The sequence below is a fragment of the Aethina tumida genome, chromosome 1 (genome assembly GCF_024364675.1).
Source record: "Aethina tumida isolate Nest 87 chromosome 1, icAetTumi1.1, whole genome shotgun sequence".
Taxonomy (NCBI): Eukaryota; Metazoa; Arthropoda; class Insecta; order Coleoptera; family Nitidulidae; genus Aethina; species Aethina tumida.
In genome coordinates, this window is record NC_065435.1 from 980,279 (window position 1) to 996,813 (window position 16,535).

Below are 16,535 nucleotides of genomic sequence, written 5' to 3' on the forward strand. Positions count from 1 at the left end.
GTTTTAAATATATTAATCGATTAATTTTTAAATTTGCTCTGATGTAACGAACAAAACATCAAAAACTAAGTGTGTAATTGAAATTCTAAATCAGTTTGTTGCAACAACGCTTTATTTTATTCAATAAATGGAAGTAAAAAATATAATTGCAAAGTTGTAATTTTGGTGGATGCGCCGTTTGTAGACCTAGGTCCCAAACAAAAAACTTGTTTTAAATATATTAAACCATGTTGTACCATTAAGAGCATTTAAGTGTTTTCATTAAACGATTTAAGTTTGACAAAACTTCACGGGAATTAATTAACAACAATTTTAGTTTACACTTATTTTTTTTTTGGTTGAGTAACCACTACATTTGTGCAGCTTGTTTCGTTCCTAATGATGTTGGAAATAATCTTGTTTTGAGAGATTAGATATATAACAAAAGGGACGTTTATTTTATTCCCAAAAGTAATAAATGGAGAACAGGAATATGTAGATTTCAACTCTCCTATTTTTTGTCAAGTTAAATTATATTAAAATACAGATAAAATTTGTTTTCCGCGTTAAATTTCGAAATAAAATTAATTTATTAAAAATAAATAATAAAGCATGAAATATTAATAGAGTTTGAATCGTTTTAAACATGGATTTATTAATTCGATTATTTGCTTCACTGATATATTATTTATAACAACGAATTATATAAAATATTTAATCCGATATTGCGTTTTCTACACTCATTTCATTATAGAATTTTATTTTATAATGTAATAGCAATTTAAACGTTAATTAGATTAGATAATTTAATAAACCCATTAAAACGGTAGCTAAGGTTTACAAATAAAATATGTCAGTAACGACTTGGTGATTGGCATTATCAAGATAAAATAGATATTGATACAAATTGATGGTATTCATGTAACAACTTAATTGAAAGCAAAGTAAAGTGATAAAAGTTAATGGGAAAAAGATTAAATTTTAACAAAAGTGCATTTTAGTCAAGGCAGTCGAGGAAGTAGAATAAAACCGTGGTTGGAAACATCAAACACTTTTAGAAATTGTACCTTAATTTTTTAAGGTGCATATTTATGCAAGGCTTCAATTCGACAATAATTAAATCGCCCACTATAAAAGATTAAAGTAACGGCATTACTTGAAATATTATTTTTGTCTTGCGGCAGTAAAAGAAAGCTTAGATTGAATTTTATTCCGTTTTTTGCCATAATATGTCCGTGGACAAAGCGAAAGAAATCATCTAAGAATTAACGTTTAAGATCAAAGCGATTTAATTAAGCCGCAATTAATCAGTGGGAAACCTATGACATCTGGAATTTTATCTGAAAACTAAAAATAATATTCCACAATATTACGAACAATTAAACCGCCACATCAACATGTTTTATTCGATCAAAATCCAATAAAGTGCGCAATAAAAATAATATGTAATAGACGATAAAATAAAATATTTACCCAAATTCCTGCTGCTTGACATTATTTCAATAAAACGCCATGACATCTATCTTCTTTTTTTTTGTCGTAAATATTTTAAGCAATATTGCATTTAAAATCGACAATTTTATGAATATTGTAATGAGGTTTATGTATTTATTCAAGAATATACATCAACGTGACGCTTGAATTCTCCCTAAAATTCAATGACCTCTTTTTTCCTATTTATACATATTACGAATTGTTTGTGTGAGTTTGCAAATTTTATTGTTAATTTTGGCATATTGTGGGTTGTGGACGTCTAATATGATTATTGAGACGGCGCTTATTATTTCCGAAGTGCATCTACGTAAAAACTAATAGAAAAATATGGCAGTGCACACAATATATTATGTCTGGTTGCATTTTCTTTCGTACTTTGCATTTCTTACAGCCGACACCTGGGTCACCTATTTCATGCTAGCTACTCAAAATAAATGGCAACACAATTTACAATAGATTATTCATGTATCTTTCCTACACATTTGATTCATTATTTTTTTGGCAGATGGCTCCTTGTGAAGGTAAAATTTCGCATTAAAAAATCCTTTTGCTCTTTGTTATTTGCCCATTCAGCATGAATTGTTACAGGGTATTAAAAATGGAAGTCAACGAAGAAAAAATTGTGTACATTTTACAGCTTTTCTTTGATGAAGACGGAAATACAAGTCAGGTGTCTGGAATTGTGAATGGTATTTATGGTCCCGATACATTTGGTGGAGCTGGAAAGGAAGGAGTTGCTTCCATATGGCCAAAAACGAAATCCGAATCTCTACGGTCCAGTTTGACCAGAAACGGTGAGAATTGACCAACAGAAGAGGTTGAACAAAACGATACACGCTTGACTCAAATCAGACAGTCTGAAACATGTCAAATAACCAACTTAACATTATTGTCATTATTGGATGTAACATGCTGTATATATTATACATAAAAAAATAGCCGGAGTAAACAAATAAATATATCCCACGACATTTTTTTCTTCCTTTTTGATTTACGTTTTCAGGTGCAGCGGAGGTGAACCATGACAAGGTCTATAAAATTGATTAAAACGGATTACGGGCAACAAATCATTGGTGGTTTAGTTTCAGGAGCAGAAGAAACCAACTCCCGGAGTACTACGTGTTCGAAACCACTCCTCCTCCCCCAACATTGGCGCAGGTGATTCCAGACGAAGAAAAGAGACTGAGGGCGCGTTGGTTCGTTCTGGTACCTTTGTATTTGTTTGTGCACATGACAATTTTGTCCATCGTCATGTTCTGCGAGATGATGTTCATCGAGACTTTCTATCCTGAAATGCTTGAAGAGCTGTTTAACGGTACGGTTGCTTTGTTTTTGTTGATTGGTTTAATTGGGGTTGATTTTGTTTCGCAGATATTGAAAGATTCAGGCTCTACAGCTACTGGATGTATCCAGCTTTTCATCAGGAGTAAACTAGCTTATTTACGGAAACGACATACGAAGAACAAATGGACCAGAGATTTGAGATGCATCCCCCACCCTAGTCAGCACCATTTTATTTTACTTTTAGTAATATGTAACTTTGTCGTGTCACACTTTCTTTGGCGTGTTAATGTTTAATGTGTAGAATTTCACAATGACTTAAATTAAATGCACCTTTTTATTTGTATATTATTTATAATTTTTATATTGATTAGTTTGATATTTTGTAGCATGTAATGTGACTGAGCAATAATTTGACATTAATATAATTTTATCAATTAATTAATAATGTAACTCCGTAATGTGTGAATTTTGACTTTGGAAACAAATTACAGAAATTATTCTGTTGTGTAATTTGCTTTCCAATGTTTTTAATTCTTCCCTGTAATGTAACTATGTAATGTAACTTTGTATTGTATACAATTTACATGAATCGTAATTGTGTAACATCACCAATTATAATTTGTGTACTTTGTATAAAGAATGTGTGTAGTTCAAATTGAAAAGGTAACTATGTAATGTTGTGTGGAACTTGATGTACAAATTACACAAAAATATTTTGTGTAATTTAACAGGAATGTGTTCTTCTTTTCATGTATGATGTTTCCTAAATAAATGTATGAAGTGAAATATTGTTTTATTTCCTTATCAAATTTATTAATGTAATAAATATATTTCAGGTAATTTAAGAGTAAAATGATCTGAATGAAGTCTTTTATAAAATATAATGAGAAACATCATTACATTATTATCACTTCATTCTTTGAGGTGTAGAATTTTGAAAAGACATAAATGTACGTTTTTATTCGTATATTTTTTAAATATTTTTTAAAATAATTAGTTTATCATTTTGAAAAATATGTAACTTAATTACAAATTACACCAATTATAATTTTATGTAGTTTTCCCTGTAATGTCTTTAATTTTACTTCGTAAAGTAACTTTGTAATGTGCACAAGTTATACAAATTTTAATTGTGTAATACCACCAATCATAATTTGTGTTCGTTGCATGGGAAATGTGTGCAATTCAAGTTGATAACTATCTATGTAATGTGAAGCTTTATGTACAAATTACACAAAATATCTTGTGTTATGTAACAGGAATGAATGTATGATTTTTCTAAATCACCAATTGTAATTTTTGTAGTTTGTAATGTAATGTTGTGTTTAATTTAATTTAACATAGAAATTTGTTTTTTTATGTATTATGTATAAATGAGTTAATATAAAAGTAAAATGTTTTTAATGTAATTCATGTTTAAATCAATACGTACAGATTTTGATGAAATCCTTTATAAATTCACTTTATTTTTATGTTTTAAAGTTTGAATTTGTGTAGAATTTCACAATGATGATAAATGTACATTTTTATTTGTATATTATTTATATATTTTTTAAATTAATTAGTTCTTGTCAGTAAACAAATTACGCATATTATAATTTTGTATACTTTTCTTTGTAATACTATTACTTTTACTCTGTAATGTATTAAATTATTATCACTTTGACGTTTTAAAGTTTAAAATTCAAATAAAAGTTTCTCATATTTCTGTAATTTTTGTGAAGTATTATTTGAATTATTACCAGTTTAGTTTGATGTTTTGAAGTTTAATGTGTTCTTCTTTTATGTATGATGATTCCTAAATATATATAATTTTAATTAATGTTCAAAAGTACAAACTTTTTAATTCTATATATTTTTATCACTTCGTTTTGTCTTTTTAATGTTTAATGTGTAGAATTTATTTTAAACTTTTTTAATTAATTGGTTTGTCATTTTGGAAAGTATGTAACTTGACTAAGTAATATGTATAATTTGACGTATAGGATAACTTTATCAATCAATAATGTAACTCTGTAACGAGTGAACTTCTTATTTGTAAACAAATTACATAAATTGTAATTGTGTACTCTGTTTAGGGAATTTATGTTATTCAACTTGATAACGTAACTATGTAATGTGTGAAGGTATGTCCAAATTATATAAAATACCTTGTATAACTTAACGTGTTCTTTTTTTGACGTATAATGAATGAAACATTTTTCCATATCTTTATTAAATTTATTAAATAATAAACATATTACAGGTAATTCAAAAGTAATTCTAAATGTATGTATAAAATAACAGCTAATGATTTAAGTTTAATTTTATAAAATCTTTTATAAAACATAATGAGAAAAGCTATTATAAACAAGATATAAGAAAGAATTTATATCAGCATAATACAACTAATTTTTTGTAAAGATACAAATAATGGCTTAATACAAACAGTACAATTAGTTCTACAGATTACAGAATTTCTAAAAACAATTTTCTACAGTAAAGTACAATTAAATTTATGTAAAAAACTATGGCTTAATACACATTATTATTAACATAAAATAATCAGTTCTACGATTTACATTTACATAATGAATTAATAGACATTAATATTAAGATACAATCGATTCTACAGTTTTTAAAAATATTTATAAGGTTTTAAAACATTTGTTATAGTAAAATATAACTAAATACAATGGCTTAACATACACGAATATTCAATTCAATATACATGGATCAGTTTTACAGTCTACACAATTTTTAAAAACAGTCATAAAATTCTAAAGAATTTCCTATAGTAAAATATAACTAAATATTTGTAAAAAATGGCTTAATACACACGAATATTAATTAATACAATACAATTAGTTCTACATATACAGAATTTTAAGATCAGTCATTTTATAAAATAAGTGACTTCATACGTATTATTTCGTAGAGGTCACATTTTCCTTAATAAACAGTTTGCCAATTATAAACCAAAACGCCGTCCGAACATAGTAATGAATGTAGTCCAAATAAAAATTGATTATTAACATTTCCACCCAACGGTAAATATAGATAATGCCATAAATAATACAATATATCAATAATACTATTGACGTAACAGTTAGAATGTAGAATAATCTATCCATGAGACTTCTTGCAGGACGCTCTTGGACAACTTCCACATCCACAATGAGATCCAATAATTCATGTCTTAAATAAATTTACATTACGATCCATTATGTTGTGTCATTAATATTCTTACCTTATAGGTCGGTATTGTGGTCTTAAACAACAGTTCGTTCTAAAATTTCTGGAAATTGTTGAGCAATTATTACCATTTGATGGATATATTTTAATAAAGTTACCTTGGAGCACACATCCTGCGTTCGTGTCGGACAGGTTAAAGGGTCAAACCAAAGACGATTTGTTTGTTATACATTGCTTACAGGATGGTACATTTTAATACATCTTTACTAACGTAGTGCTCCTTTAAAGTATTAAAAAATTGGATGCTTATCTTATAATTTTATTTCAAATTAGATAAATAACTAGAAGAATATTTTGTGATAAGAATAACTAATAAGAGTCTCACTATTTCGTTTGTAACAACCTGTATATTATAACTAACCTGCTCCACGTGAAACGTTGTTGGTTGTAAAGATGTTGCTGTAAAGTGTTCTTTTAGAAGAAAATCACATGAAATTTATATTTCGAGTAAGAACTCATTAATTTATTACGATTAATGGTAAATGTGAGAAAAAATAATTTCTGAACGACATTTTATTAATCAATAATTGTTGATTTTGTGTAAAATTAACAAAATTTTTAATGATTTTAGGTACATGTCTAATTGCCATGGATGCGTGTAACACATAAATACGTTTACAATATTTGTTGTTCACAATTTTCACAATTTCCTTAATTAAATTTGTTACTCGAAGCATTTTGGCACAAAGGTTTGGTAAGTGAGACACAATGCAAAATATGCAATAAAATGTTTGATATTTTCCAAAATTTAATGTCAAAATACATTTTATTTGCAGGAAAATGGAGGAACGCAACCGAATTGATGTGGTTAATCGAAGAAATGGCGGCCTGGAAGAAAGATTCCTTGAGGTTTACAACGCCTTCATGTTTGTTACTAAATTGACTTTGGTTATGGTTGCTCTTATATTAGTAACGCATAACATCATCGAAATCGCTTATATGTCTGACGAATCACTTTCGATGATAAAGAAACTTGGTATCATGTGTGTTTGCTTGCTAATTGCTGCCCAAGTCCAAGCCATGATTTAAGTCGTGTTATTTTAATGTTTTGTAATGTAATATTATACACTTTACTTATGCAATGAATTATTGTTTTATTTATCTCTGACTGTTTCAATTCTTGATAATGTCAGGACAAGTGTAAAGTTATATTATTGATTTTGATAATAATTTTTATGTTTCATCGGCAGTAATTTCTGATCATTTTGTTTTATTACGACTGTTGTAACAATCATTGAATGATTTAATAAAATAATACGTTTCATAAAAGAAAACTTTTTATAAAATTATTATTAATCTGAAATTACTAATTTTGACAGACATAAAATAGAGATTTCGCCATTTAGTTAATCCGACATTTTATGAAGATTTAATTGTAGAATATTAAGCTTTTCTTCGAAATTAACTTTTCGAATCAATGGTTTGTCTTTGACCTGAAAAATTTTTTTTTATTCACACTTACTATTTCATCAACTCGACGTTTTACTGACATTTTATGAAGGTATGATGGTAGAATATTGAGAATTCCTTTGAAATTAAGTTAGTCACTTTTTCACTAGTTTAACTATCTTATTTAACCTCGAGGATCTTTTTACTCAAAGGTGCAAGTTCACACTTGCCAATTAGTTAATGCGGCCTTTTAATTATATTATATGAAGATATGATAGTAGAATATTTTCTACATCATAGCATTCCTTTGAAATTAAGTTTGTAACATTATGAAAATTAATATTTTCTTTAAAATGAAGTTTGTAACTTTTTAAATCAATGGTTTGACCAACTGACAGATATTTGACTACATTTGACCTCAAGAATCTGTTTAATTAGAGGTAGAAATTCACACTTGTCATTTAGTTATTCTGGCCATTTGTTGGTATTTTATGAATATGGTGATGATGGTAGAATATTAAGCATTTCTTTGAAATTAAGTGTAAAATTTGTTGAATAATAGTAAAGACTGGTTATTTGACCTCAATTTTTAGTTAAAAGTTCAAAGATTGTCATTTAGTTAATGTAGTACTTTAATGATATTTTATGAAGGTATAATGGTAGAATATTAAGTTTGTGTCATTTTGAATCGACGATTTATCAAACTAACGACATTTAACCTCAAGAACTTTTTAGTCAAAGGTATAGGTAGGTACACTTGTGATTTAATTAATTTGACCATTTACTTATGTTTTATGATGGTACGATGGTAGAATATTAAGATTTTCTTTGAAATTATTATTATTATACCTTTTTGAATCAGTGGTTTAAATAAAGCATAAAACTACAACTTGTATATTAGTGTGGAGCATAAAATTGGAAGACATCCTGTAAAATTAAAAAAATGAAACAACCAACTGTGCCTCGTCCACTTTGATTCCAGCAACTTCGCGTTGCGCCACGTCCGTCCACGTTCTAATCAAACTGTTACATTTTTTTGTTAATCTAGGGAAACAGTGCAATTCGTAGGGAGAACCAGCTATGTGTACCACGTAAGTGATTGTTTTTTTACATGGCAAAACCATAAAGTGAACATTATTTTATCTTCTAGCCCAAAACGTGAAGAAGGAGAGCCGTTATTCGTCAGAATGAGCCGTTGGTGCGAATGGTTTTACATGTGGTGCTGCTACCTGCCAATTATACTTTCGTTTTCTCTTATGATGTTATTTGTTTTCTATTTTTTGATTGATGGACCAGTACGTTCTGTTATGTATAGTTTATTTCCAAAATGTAACACCTACGTAGCATCAGTGATGACATGCATCGCTGGTGCCGCAGCAGCTACACAATTGGTGTTACTTTTTACTTGAATTTTATAACCTGTTAGCCTGTAATTGTAATGTAATAATTTTATATGTATGACATTCATTTTTGTAATTTTAACGGTTTGTAATATCTGTTTAATGTATTTTAATGCTAATGTTTGTAAAATGTAAAATTATTGAATAAATAAAGGATACAATTATAGGTTTATATAATTGACATTGGCAGTTTTGTTTATCTACAACTATTAGGCACCCTGTATATATATAGAGATATATAGACGTACGTTTTTTGGGGCAAAACTGAAAAAACTGAACATTTTTGTAGCAGTCGATAATTTTATCTGTCAGTTAGAGTTACAATTTGTCTACGTCTTCAACTAACAAAATTATGGATCGTTTTGTGATAGTGTAAGTATATGCAGCAAATTCGACGAGTTTCTTATGATCCTTTTATAATTTTAGACAACCAATCGCCGTCGACCGACTCTTTCTGATTTATCACAGGATTCGAGAAGAGATTGTTACAAGATGGTTCACTATTAAAACATTTTTTTTTGCATTGATTGTCATGTTGTTGTTGGCCATGATTAGACATCTGGTTGAATTTATATTTGATACCATGTTAACTACTGCGCAAGTTGCTATTGTAACCATTATTTTGAAAAGTCTTTTTGCCATCTTCACTGTCGTTTTTCTAACGTGGTTTGCTTTGGTGTACGTTAACTTTCATTTAGGTTAAACAAATAGATTTGTTTATTTTAAAAACTTGTAGTATAATAATGTGTTCTGATTTGTTTTTAAATGTATTTTTATATAAAACGACACACACTGTGTGCGATATTATTATAAAATTATTATGACGATTATTATGAGTTTTATTTTCTTAAATTAAAAAAAAAATCATTTGGTTTGTGACAACGAATAAAATTAGAACTTGTTGCTTTTTAAATACAATATTTTATTGTTAGTGAACTTTTATTACTAATATGGGAGGTTTACTCAAACTTTAATGGATATTTTAATAAAAGCTATTACATAGGTTAAATATATAGATTTGTTTATTTTAAAAAATTATTTAATGTAATAATTGAATAAAATGATCAATGAAATAAATTTGCTTATGATAAGAAATAAAACTAGAATTTCTACTCTGAGAAGAAAACAATATTGTTAATTGTTTCTTAATTTTTATTACTAATGTAGCAGGTGTACTAAAATTTTAAATTACATTCTTAATAATTTACTGATATATTTGTTTCATGTAAAAATTTGTTCTCATTGATGTTATATATTTATTTAATTATTTAAATTTACTGATTACAGTAATTTTTACTACATGTTACTGTAATCAATTTGTGTATGATAAGGAATTAAAATTAGAATTTGTTCCTTTTGAAATAAAAAGTGAAGAATATTATTAATTGTTACTTAATTTGTATTACTAATGAGGCAGGTTTACCAAAACTTTAAAGGATATTTTTAATGAAAATTATTACTTAGGTTAAACAGATATATTTGTTTATTTAAAAAATTATTAGTTTTATTTATGTAAGTTTATAAAAACAATATTTAATTACCTAAATTAAATTAATTATTTAATCAATTTATGACAAGAAATTTATTAAAACTTGTTACTTTTAAAAATAATTATGACTTAGGTTAAACAGAGATTTGTTTGTAACATAAAACGACATACACTGTATTGTATATTATATATAAATTATTATGAGTTTTATTTATATTATTTAGGTTATGAAAACAGTATATAATTACTTAAATTATATTTTTTTAATACATGTTACTATAATCAATTGATTGTGACAAGAAATTTATTAGAACTTGAAACGTTTTTGTCTTAGAAATTATTGAATTTTTAAAACAGTTAAGAGGTTAAATGGATTTTATTTTTAATGTAGCAAAATTTTTGGACACTATCGTACATCCCAACGTTTTTATTATATGTGACAGTAAAATTCACTAAAACCACCACAACACATCTGCTGCACTGTTGACAACGGGAACAAAATGCCAAAGAAGAATGACAAAAAACCGGTACCCACGGTACGATTTATAGCAGACCCCAGGGAGCGAGAGCAACAGGAACAGTAAGCAAAGTAAACACAATTAAAGGAAGAAACCGCATATTTTCCGTTTCAGAGAAGAAGAACGAATGCGTCGGCTCCGTCAGCAGGAAAGGGACAGCAGAGCACAAGCGCAGGATTCTGCGTCCACATCTACCGTCTGGCCGGCTTCGGATTACATCAGCTTCCCACGCATAGATCCCGGCATCATAGGTACTCTTACCGACACGGTGCGGCGACGTGCAGTAGGGAACCGAGGCGACCCCTCGTCCCAACCTAGTACCAGCAGGTCCGCTCCCGAGCCTGTGAGGGCCATCCGGCTTGAGCGCAGCCCCCCGCGTGCCGCAATCGACTACCCGGTCGCAATAATCAGCGAAAAGGCCTCGGCACTCAGGCGTAATACCGAACGCCAGGCTTTGATTCGGGCACGGATTTCCCGGAGTCAACTCGGGGAAAACTGCAGTGTGTGTGGCGAGCCCCGGAGCGGGCCGCCGTCGCCGACCATGCAAATGAACTTACCTCCCTTACCTAGTTTTCCAGTCACAATTCCAGAAGATGACCCAATAATGCACTTCACTAACAGGCACTTGTGTGTTCATTTTGTGGTCATCTCATCATTTTTTGTAGTACTCATGGTCGGTGGTACCGTGCAATTATTTTATTATTTTTTCGACTCCTAAATTTCGTTTTAGTGTGTTTAGATAATTGCAGCCCAACATCTTATTTTATTTAAATTTTTATTTTTTCAATGTAAAATATAAAATTTAAATAATTTAGATTTTGGAATGCATGTTTATTTTAACCAATGTACTTTACAGACTTGTTTAAAAAAGTATTTGTGGGTATTTATGATTTATGCCAGTTTATGTATTCCGTATGATAATATCAAAAATTTCAAACTTATAATAGTTCACCTTTTGTGGTTTCTCATAGTCTCCATAACTGAAAATATTTTAATAAAATAAATTAAAAAATAAAATGATTTTATTACAAGTTAAGAAAATATGTTGTATTATAATTTTGAATCACATCTGTATACATTCCAACGTCAAATAAAAAACCTGTCAATCCAAAAACATTTCATATCAAACTACTTGAAGCATATACATTAATAGATTGTTGTGTGTATTAAAGCCCAGAAAATGCCAAGAAATAGGAGAAGAATACGCAATAACAGTCGGTAAGTTAACACAAAAATGTACATAGTAGGGTTGCATTTTTTCATCTAACCATTCCAGACAGGGACAGGGAGAACTAGTGGAAGGATTGGCAGAGCAGCTGGCAGATTGGCCAAACTTTGACGAGGAAGAATATCTACCATTGCACGAACGTCAAAATTTTAGGCGATGGCAATTGCTGTTCCCTTTTCTTGGTTTGCTGAAGTTTATAATATTTAGTGTGTGTGTACAGTTACTGCTGTTGTGGAAATTTGGCTACAGACTTCAAAAAAAATCTGACGATGATGTATAATCTATATTATACTTGTTTTAATTATGTTTTTAATATTTTTATAATTCACAATTAACTAAGTACTTAATAAAGCAATATATTTTAATAAATGTGGTTTTAATAATTAAAAATAACGTTGCGAATTCCAAACACACTGTACGAGTGTCCGAAAAAAAATTGTTGCTGTGCAAAAAGCATTTCGTTTTCTTAAGCCGAACAGTTGAGACCGAATTAAGTTATAATCATGGGGTGAGTTGATTTTTAAAATATTTCCATGTTTTTTACGGTTTATAAATTTTCAAAAGCCGTCGTCGTCGTCAAAAAACAAGCCAACCCAATGTAGGAGCACTTCCAGAAGTGGGAGAACCGCTTCCAGTAAACGAAGTGGAAAATGAAGGGGCACTGCCAGAAAACCAAATGGCTTTTCCGGAAAACGAAGAGGTGCCTCCCCATAACGAAGTAGCACTGCCAGAAAACGAAATGGCCATTACAGAAAACGAAGAAGTACTTCCAGAAAACGATGAAGCCCTTCAAGAAAGCAAGGCGGCGATTACAGAAAACGACATGGCGCATCCAGAAAAACAAGAAACACTTCCGGAAAATGAAGGGGCACTTCCAGAAAACGAAGTGGCGTCTCCCGATAGCGAAGTATCACTACCAGAAAACGAAGTACCCATTGCAGGAAACGAGACGGCACTTCCAGAAAACGAAGAAGTACTTCCAGAAAACAAAGTGGCGCTTCCACAAAATGAGGTGATACTTCCAGAAACAGAAGTAGCACTATCAGAAAGCGTAATGGCGCTTTCAGAAAACGACAAAGCCCTTCCAGAAAAGGAAGTGGCGCTTCCCGACTCCCGAGTGGCAATTCCAGAAAACGAGGTGGCATTTCCCGAAAACCAAGGGGTTCCTCCAGAAGACGAAATGGCACTTCCAGATATTGGAGTGCCAGTTCCAGAGCACCGAATAACTATTCCAGAAAACGAAGAAGCACTTCAAATACACGAAGTGGCGCTTTCAGAAAACCGAGTGGCAATTCCTGAAAACCAAATGGTTCCTCTAGAACACGAAGTAGCACTTCCAGGAAACGAAATGGCACTTCCAGAAGTAGCAATTTTAGTATACCGAGTGGCAGTTCTAGAGCACCAAGTTGTAGGTTTAGAGCACCGAGTAGCAGTTCTAGAGCACGTAGCGGCAGTTCGAGAAAACGGAGAAGTGCCTCTAGTAAACGAATTGGCATTTCCAGGAAACGCAATCGAACTTCCAGAAAATCGAGTGGCTGTTCTTGAAAACCAAAACGAAATAGCTCTTCCAGAAAACGAAATGGCAGAAATTGAAGTGGCAGTTCTAGAGCACCGAGTGGCAGTTTTAGGACACCGAATGGCTGTTCTATTACACAGAGTGTTAGTTCTAGAGCACCGAGTGACAATTTCAGGAAACGAAGAAGCATTTCCAGAAAACGCAGTGGCACTTGCAGAAAATCGAGTGGCAGTTGCAGAGCGTAGAGGAGTAGTTCCAGAGCACCGAGTAGACATTCTAGAAAACGAGGTGGCTATTCCAGAAAACGAAGTAACACTTCCAGAACATCAAGTGGCAATTCCAGAACACCGTGTGGCATTTCCTGTAATCGAAGTGGCATTTCCTGTGATCGAAGTGGCACTACCGGAAAACGAAATTGAACTTCCAGAAATCGGAATGCAACTTCCAGAAATCGGAATGCAACTTCCAGAAAACAGAGTTGCACTTCCAGAACACCGAGTGCCGCCTCCAGAAAACGAAATACCACTTCCAGAAAACGGAGTAGCACTTCCAGAAAACGAAGTGGCACACCGAGTACTATTTCCTGAAGTCTTAGTGATATATCCAGGAATCGAAGTAGCAGAAAACCGAGTGGAAGTACCAGGAAACGAAATTGATATTGCAGAAGTCGGTGTGGTACTTCCAGAAAATGGAGTGGCACCTCCAGAAAACGGAGTTGCAATACCAGAAAACGGCGTTGCAATACCAGAAAACGGTGTACCACTTCCAGTAGACTTTGTGGTACCTATGCCACTTATTCCGAACGGAGTACCAATTGGAGCAGGCGCACCACCAATGCCGGATCAAGAACCTTTACTACCAGACCCACCTGTAAGACTGGTAGCTACAGTTAGGTTTTTAGGTTTTGTACAAACCACGTATTTTGTTATTGGGATGATTTTGCTGCATATTATTGTAACGGTATTAGGTTGGTATGTCTACAAAAATACAAAAGGAATGTGGTGGTGGGATGAAACACCACTTAACATAACCAAAAGTAACAATTTTACGTTGTAAAAAGTTTTTATTTATTGAATTTATGTTATTTATACTGATTATGTTTTAAATGTTCTTGTGTTGATACTTAACGTTTTAATGCATACCAAAAATAAGGTATTAAATTTCAAACACACTGTATCTCTTTGTGTCTCGAAAAAAAACTGTTGTCATGCGAAATCATTTTGGTTTCTTAAATATAGCAGGTGTGATCGAATCAAGTTATAATCATGAGGTGAGTTCATTCACTAAAATAATTATCACAGTTGTTTACAATTTCGAAATGTTCAGACGTCGTCAAGGGGCAGAAGATCAAAATGTAGAACATCCGGAAAACGGAGAGGTACCTTTAATGAATGGAGCGGCTGTTGGAGCAGGTGCACCACCACTACCACCACCAGAACCAGCACTGCCAGTTGGAATAATAGAGTTCTATAGGTCTTTAGATGGGCCACAATCCTTTTACTTCATTGCTTTGATGATTGTGGTGCATCTTCTCTTGACCCTACTACTTTGGTATGCTGGTTATATTTTATCCCTAAACATTAAAGAATGGATGCAGGATGGACCATCGACACATCGTTAGAGAAAATTTAATTTTACTCAATTTATATTCACATTTCTTTAACATTGACGTGTGTACAACAATGAGTAACACCTTGCAATGTCACAAATATTAATCAAGCTTTGCAACGCAAAGTTTTTGATGTAAATATCGTGTATATTGATACTATTTTAAACAATTGTACTTACGTGATAATGAAGTATTAAAAATAACGTGTCAAATTTCAAACACACTGTATCAATGTGTGCCTCGAGGAAAAAACTGTTGCCATGCACTTGTTTCTTAAACCAACCGTACCAGGTGTCACTGAATCAAGTTATAGTCATGAGGTGAGTTGATGTGCAAAATATTTTCAGTGTTGTTTACGATTTTCAAATTTTCAGACGTCGTCGAGGTCGTCAAAACGGTGAAGAAGCTCCAGAAAATGGAAGGCGACGACGAGGAAGTGAAGGAAGTGTGTTTGACGTCCTTAGGGCTACAGGTCTCATGAATGCCTTCTACTTTTTTTTGGCATTCGTTGTAGTACATTTGCTTTTCACCTTGGTACTGTGGTATTTCGTATACGTTATATACTTAAATGTTAAAGAAATGTTGGATCCAACAACGCCTGTTAATCACACAATCAGTGAAGTTATAACATAAACCATATTTATGTTGTAGACTTACAAACATTAATCAAACTTTGCACTGCAAAGTTTTTGATGTAATGTATGTATGTTAGTTATTTATATTGATGATGTTTTAAATTTTAACTGTGCAATGCTTAATCATTGCTTTTTAATATTGTATAATTTGCCCGAATGTTTTTAAATTTGTAAATAAATGAGAAATATCAGAAGAATGTTTGTTTTATTTATAACACTCTAAAATACACATACAAAAAAAGTCTAAGGATATTTTATTTTAAAATTTTCTACGAATATTTATGGAAAATATATAATAACTTTTAATAATGTTCAATTTATTTATACCGTTCTCTGAAGTTATATATGAAAACTCTGTTTTACAAAAAAGCCTATTCAAACATTTAAATTTGAAAGAAATTAATCAAGCAGTTGAACAGCTTCAAGGTGGCTTAAGGTTGAGAGACGAGATTGCTCGTCAGATTTAATCATCGATGGTTACCGATTTGGATTTCAATATTTAGACTCAAAGACATCTTTTACAATTGATTTAAACATATTCACAAGATTTACAAGTTTTAGAAAATATCTAGAAGATATTTAGAAGATTTAGAAGGTATTAAGAAGATTGAGAAGATATTAAGAAGATTGAGAAGATCTTAAGAAGATTTAGAAGATATTAAGAAGATTTAGAAGATATTAAGAAGATTGAGAAGATATTAAGAAGATTTAGAAGATATTAAGAAGATACAGAAGATATTTAGAAGATTTATAAGATATT

The 16,535-nt window shown here is 31.1% G+C and overlaps 2 protein-coding genes and 4 long non-coding RNA genes across 6 annotated transcripts; 5 read left to right on the top strand and 1 right to left on the bottom strand.

The window, feature by feature from the left end:
• Positions 1-4,990: 4,990 nt before the first annotated feature.
• Positions 4,991-6,173, bottom strand: LOC109594719 (uncharacterized). Its single transcript, XR_002191258.2, has 3 exons — positions 6,090-6,173; positions 5,987-6,034; positions 4,991-5,934 (listed from the first exon to the last, which is right to left on the bottom strand). It is a non-coding gene; the product is annotated as an uncharacterized LOC109594719 (long non-coding RNA).
• Positions 6,174-6,332: 159 nt separating this feature from the next.
• LOC109594718 (uncharacterized) lies at positions 6,333-7,077 on the top strand. Its single transcript, XR_002191257.2, has 3 exons — positions 6,333-6,438; positions 6,563-6,685; positions 6,768-7,077. It is a non-coding gene; the product is annotated as an uncharacterized LOC109594718 (long non-coding RNA).
• A 1,161-nt stretch (positions 7,078-8,238) lies between these two features.
• Positions 8,239-8,961, top strand: LOC109594717 (uncharacterized). The gene is made up of 2 exons (XR_002191256.2): positions 8,239-8,471; positions 8,531-8,961. It is a non-coding gene; the product is annotated as an uncharacterized LOC109594717 (long non-coding RNA).
• A 92-nt stretch (positions 8,962-9,053) lies between these two features.
• On the top strand, positions 9,054-9,610 carry LOC109594721 (uncharacterized). Its single transcript, XR_002191261.2, has 2 exons — positions 9,054-9,152; positions 9,207-9,610. It is a non-coding gene; the product is annotated as an uncharacterized LOC109594721 (long non-coding RNA).
• A 1,003-nt stretch (positions 9,611-10,613) lies between these two features.
• LOC109594715 (uncharacterized) lies at positions 10,614-12,384 on the top strand. Its single transcript, XM_020009957.2, has 3 exons — positions 10,614-10,849; positions 10,902-12,005; positions 12,064-12,384. The coding sequence occupies exons 1-2, from the start codon at positions 10,770-10,772 to the stop codon at positions 11,503-11,505; spliced, it is 684 nt and encodes a 227-aa protein (XP_019865516.1). The 5' UTR covers positions 10,614-10,769; the 3' UTR covers positions 11,506-12,005; positions 12,064-12,384.
• A 78-nt stretch (positions 12,385-12,462) lies between these two features.
• On the top strand, positions 12,463-15,972 carry LOC109594714 (titin). The gene is made up of 4 exons (XM_020009956.2): positions 12,463-12,523; positions 12,580-14,801; positions 14,858-15,460; positions 15,515-15,972. Exons 1-2 carry the CDS (start codon positions 12,519-12,521, stop codon positions 14,585-14,587), a joined length of 2,013 nt encoding a protein of 670 aa, XP_019865515.2. The 5' UTR covers positions 12,463-12,518; the 3' UTR covers positions 14,588-14,801; positions 14,858-15,460; positions 15,515-15,972.
• Positions 15,973-16,535: the final 563 nt, after the last annotated feature.

Coding starts and splice junctions, on each gene's coding strand:
- LOC109594715 (XM_020009957.2), top strand. CDS start 10,770: ATGCCAAAGAAGAATGACAAAAAACCGGTACCCACGGTACGATTTATA. Junction 10,850..10,901: donor GAGCGAGAGCAACAGGAACA/GTAAGCAAAGTA, acceptor TTTCCGTTTCAG/AGAAGAAGAACGAATGCGTC.